A 5,412-nucleotide genomic window follows, 5' to 3' on the forward strand; every position below is an offset into this window, starting at 1 on the left:
CGAGTGATGCAATAGTTCTCTGTATTTAAAAGGCAGAGTGTTTACAACATCATCCATTACTATTTGGATGTCCAACGAGTTACTGTTTTAGTACAGATCGGAATTAAATGCTACATGCTATTGATTAAACAGCATCAAGCTGTCTTTGTTCACGTCACATAGTTGTTTAACAAGGATGTTAAACAGGTAAGGTATTAACAGTCGCCCTGTAACCTAACCATCATTGTTTACTGAGAATCATTGATCATTGACCATAATTCATAAATGATCATTGTCCATCATTCATCACTGACATTCATTACTGACAATCATTGTTCAGTGACAATTTTTGATCATTGGCTATCCTTGATCTCTGGCTGTTACAGATCATGGGCCATCACAGATCACTAGCTGTCACCGATCACTGGCTGTCACCGATCACTGGCTACCACCCATCCCTGGCTACCTCCCATCACTGGCTACCACCCATCACTGGCTACCACCCATCACTGGCTACCACCCATCGCTGGCTACCACCCATCGCTGACTACCACCCATCACTGACTACCACCCATCACTGGCTACCACCCATCACTGGCTACCACCCATCACTAGCTACCACCCATCACTGGCTACCACCCATCACTGGCTACTACCCATCACTGGCTACCACCCATCACTGGCTACCACCCACCACTGGCTACCACCCATCGCTGGCTACCACCCATCGCTGGCTACCACACACTAATGGCTACCACCCATCACTGGCTACCACCCATCACTGGCTACCACCCATCACTGGCTACCACCCATCACTGGCTACCACCCATCACTGGCTACCACCCATCACTGGCTACCACCCATCACTGGCTACCACCCATCGCTGGCTACCACCCATCACTGGCTACCACACACTAATGGCTCCACCCATCACTGGCTACCACCCATCACTGGCTACCACCCATCACTGGCTACCACCCATCACTGGCTACCACCCATCACTGGCTACTACCCATCACTGGCTACCACCCATCACTGGCTACCACCCACCACTGGCTACCACCCCTCACTGGCAACCACCCATCACTGGCTACCACCCATCACTGGCTACCACCCATCACTGGCTACCACCCATCCCTGGCTACAACCCATCACTGGCTACCACCCTTCACTGGCTACCACCCATCACTGGCTACCACCCATCACTGGCTACCACCCATCACTGGCTACCACCCATCACTGGCTACCACCCATCACTGGCTACCACCCATCACTGGCTACCACCCATCACTGGCTACCACCCACCACTGGCTACCACCCATCACTGGCCACCACCCACCACTGGCTACCACCCATCACTGGCTACCACCCATCACTGGCTACCACCCATCACTGGCTACCACCCACCACTGGCTACCACCCATCACTGGCTACCACCCATCACTGGCTACCACCCATCACTGGCTACCACCCATCACTGGCTACCACCCATCGCTGGCTACCACCCATCACTGGCTACCACACACCAATGGCTACCACCCATCACTGGCTGCCACCCATCACTGGCTACCACCCATCACTGGCTACCACCCATCACTGGCTACCACCCATCACTGGCTACCACCCATCACTGGCTACCACCCATCACTGACTACCACCCACCACTAGCTACCACCCACCACTGGCTGCGACCGATCACTGGCTGTCACCAATCACTGGCTACTACCCATCACTGGCTACCACGCATCACTAGCTACCACCCATCACTGGCTACCACCCATCACTGGCTACCACCCATCACTGGCTACCACCCATCGCTGGTTACCACCCATCACTGGCTACCATGCATCACTGGCTACCACCTATCACTGGTTACCACCCATCACCTGCTACCACCCATCACTGGCTACCACCCATCACTGGCTACCACCCACCACTGGCTACCATCCATCACTGGCTGTGACCGATCACTGGCTGTCACCAATCACTAGCTACTACCCATCACTGGCTACCACGCATCACTAGCTACCACACATAACTGGCTACCACCCATCACTGGCTACCACCCATCACTCGCTACCACCCATCACTGGCTACCACCCATCACTGGCTACCACCCATCACTGGCTACCACCCATCACTGGCATCCACCCATCACTGGCTACCACCCACCACTGGCTACCACCCATCACTGGCCACCACCCACCACTGGCTACCACCCATCACTGGCTACTACCCATCACTGGCTACCACGCATCACTAGCTACCACCCATCACTGGCTACCACCCATCACTGGCTACCACCCATCACTGGCTACCACCCATCGCTGGTTACCACCCATCACTGGCTACCATGCATCACTGGCTACCACCTATCACTGGTTACCACCCATCACCTGCTACCACCCATCACTGGCTACCACCCATCACTGGCTACCACCCACCACTGGCTACCACCCATCACTGGCTACCACCCATCACTGGCTGTGACCGGTCACTGGCTGTCACCAATCACTGGCTACTACCCATCACTGGCTACCACGCATCACTAGCTACCACACATAACTGGCTACCACCCATCACTGGCTACCACCCAGCACTCACTACCACCCATCACTGGCTACCAGCCATCACTGGCTACCACCCATCACTGGCTACCACCCATCACTGGCTATTACCCATCGCTGGCTACCACCCATCACTGGCTATCACCCATCACTGGCTACCACCCATCACTGGCTACCACCCATCGCTGGCTACCACCCATCACTGGCTACCACCCATCACTGGCTACCACCTATCACTGGTTACCATACCACCCATCACTGACTACCACCCATCACTGGCTACCACCCACCACTGGCTACCACCCATCACTGGCTACCACCCACCACTGGCTACCACCCATCACTGGCTACCACCCATCACTGGCTACCACCCATCACTGGCTACCACCCATCACTGGCTACCACCCATCACTGGCTACCACCCATCACTGGCTACCACCCATCACTGGCTACCACCCATCACTGGCTACCACCGATCACTGGCTATCACTGATCACTGGCTTTCACTGATCACTGGCTATCATTGATAACTGACCATCACTGATCACTTACCATGACTGATCACTGACTGTCATTGTCCATTTTCCATCACTGATGCAAAGAAATTTTGTTTTAGTTGTGTACGAAACGGACTGCAGGAGATTTGAAAATGTCTCAATCTTAGACCCTAATCCAGTAGCGCGTAATATTGAATGAAAATAAAACACACACACCAGACTATGTCAGGGGAGAAGAAAATGTGAGCACACACGCTTCCCGCCAGACTCGGTGAGTGAATACGTAAAACAACGGTATTCATATAGTCTCTTACCGTTAATTAACAAAATATTAATGAATTCTTAGTTCCACACCACAGCTCAACTTTTTCTAGTGTTGGTTACAAAAAGACCTCATCAGGTTTTGTCAGAAGAAAACCTTGATCAGTGTGTCCAAACCAGTTGTTCCAATAACTGCTTCAACCCTGTTTCTTAAGTAGGTTATAGACCCCCCTAAAGGTAAAATCCAACGGTGGGGTACGTCATTTAACCAATCTCGTATTGAGTTATGCTTGTGCGGCAGCACGCCATGTTGCTGCCAAATAAATGTCTGTGGATCAGCTTCTTGCAAGAGCCGTAGTTCTAGCACAATCGAGATAACAAACACCAGTTACACGTGATTTACTGAAAAAAAAGTCCATAAGCTTTACACTAGGATATGCCACATAATACATTCGGTTCTGGAAAGCCTGATTCGAAATGCACCACAGCGTGGGGTTTACTGACCCCCAGAAGAGCACATTATGTGTTCACATTTCCTCTTACGTGAAGTGTCGATTCAGAACTGAAGACGACACGGTCCAGAAAACCATCACAGTCATGCAGTAACATTTCGTCTGCAACGTTGGCACTTGATGTGTGCTGTGCGGCGAACGCTACTCACATTGTATACTCGTAAGGAAAACTGTTTGAATTTCTGTTTCGTTTGTTATATTATTTAGAGGTGTAAGTTGAAATGTAATAAACGTTACAAAGCCTTAAAACCAGGATATTAATTTTGAAACACGTTGTACTTGTTGGCTTTGAAAACAGTGGCCAATAATTAACATGATAATGAAATACTGTTTATTGAAAATGGACTTCTAGAAATGTCGATTATATCTTAAACCGGAGGGAAAAACAAAATGAATCTGTGTGGGAGAACATTGTGTTATACCTAGACTCAATAGGCTGTTGAAGGTGAAAACGTGTATTCTTGTCGTGAAATGTTGAGAGCTTCACACGTCGCTCGTATGTGTAAAATTCATTTCCAAGAAGAGCTGCGAGTGCTATTTTTCCGTGCAGACATATCGCTGTTGGCATTAAATGTGCACTTTCCCTTTCCTCAAGTGCTCTGTGTCAGAATTCGTTTTAGCTACAGTAAGAGTGTATTTGTCTTAATAAAATCAATAATGATGATCACTTTTGATGTATAGAGTGGATACGGTTTTGTACTTTATTTAAGGGGAGGTTTACTATCTTTGGCCCGAAAAAAAGCATGTTCTTTGAGAATTGTTTCCTCGGGATGTGTTATAGATATCAATGCTAAATTTGGTCAAAATGTTTATTGATATTTTCTCTACAAACGGGAATTTTTTCGACCGGAAATGTCGAAGAGCAAAGGCGGAAGTGCCGTCGGAACGAAACAAAATTACGATGTAGACCTCCACGCGCGATATGTCACAGGACAGCCAGCTCGTCTGAAATCAAAATTGAGTGGATGTTACCGAAGTATGTAAGATTCATTAGAAGTTCTACTTCGCTTACGTTATTTGGACCATAGGAAACAAAATGGTGCACACTTGAAAAAATAGGGTTTTTTTCATAGATTTTTCGACTTCTTCGGCCAAATAAAAATATTTATAGTTGATGGATCGGAATAAAATTGGTACAACTTCTGGACAATTTAATTAGCTTCATCGGAAACAAAGAATAATGCCAATCGGTTCAGTACCACACCGCGCGATAAAAAAAAGTCATTTCGAGAAAAACGCGTTTGAAGTTTTCACCACATATAAATGCAATATTATGCAACTGACGTTCAATATGCTATTCCGGCTCCATAAAATAGTCCTTCCTCATAGAGGGCGTTCTGCTCGATCTGGGCCATCTTGCGCTGCTCCAGAACCGCTCGTACGGCCGGTGACAGGCGGTTTTCGGTCGCTTGGTTCCGGTGGTCGTCCGAATGCTTGCCGAACTGCGTCTAAAATAGTCCCAGGATGAGGTCCATCGTTGTCATGGTCTTCAGAATTGCTGAATACCCTTCATTGAAGGTGCTCACTGCCAGGAAAGTCACAATCTCCACAGTCTTCACATCAGAATGCAAATGCTTGTGGTCTAACTTCCAAACA

At 48.8% G+C, this 5,412-nt stretch overlaps 2 protein-coding genes across 2 annotated transcripts; both read left to right on the forward strand.

The window, feature by feature from the left end:
• Positions 1–368: 368 nt before the first annotated feature.
• Positions 369–1,970, forward strand: LOC124789216 (proline-rich extensin-like protein EPR1). Its single transcript, XM_047256510.1, has one exon. It carries the CDS (start codon positions 369–371, stop codon positions 1,968–1,970), a length of 1,602 nt encoding a protein of 533 aa, XP_047112466.1.
• A 362-nt stretch (positions 1,971–2,332) lies between these two features.
• LOC124789217 (extensin-1-like) lies at positions 2,333–3,073 on the forward strand. Its single transcript, XM_047256511.1, has one exon. The coding sequence runs from the start codon at positions 2,333–2,335 to the stop codon at positions 3,071–3,073; it is 741 nt and encodes a 246-aa protein (XP_047112467.1).
• The last annotated feature ends 2,339 nt before the right edge of the window (positions 3,074–5,412 follow it).

The sequence above is a fragment of the Schistocerca piceifrons genome, chromosome 3, assembly GCF_021461385.2.
Source record: "Schistocerca piceifrons isolate TAMUIC-IGC-003096 chromosome 3, iqSchPice1.1, whole genome shotgun sequence".
Lineage (NCBI taxonomy): Eukaryota > Metazoa > Arthropoda > Insecta > Orthoptera > Acrididae > Schistocerca > Schistocerca piceifrons.

Excerpts from the sequence above, each read along its gene's own strand:
- LOC124789216 (XM_047256510.1), top strand. The coding sequence starts at position 369 with ATGGGCCATCACAGATCACTAGCTGTCACCGATCACTGGCTGTCACCG.
- LOC124789217 (XM_047256511.1), top strand. The coding sequence starts at position 2,333 with ATGCATCACTGGCTACCACCTATCACTGGTTACCACCCATCACCTGCT.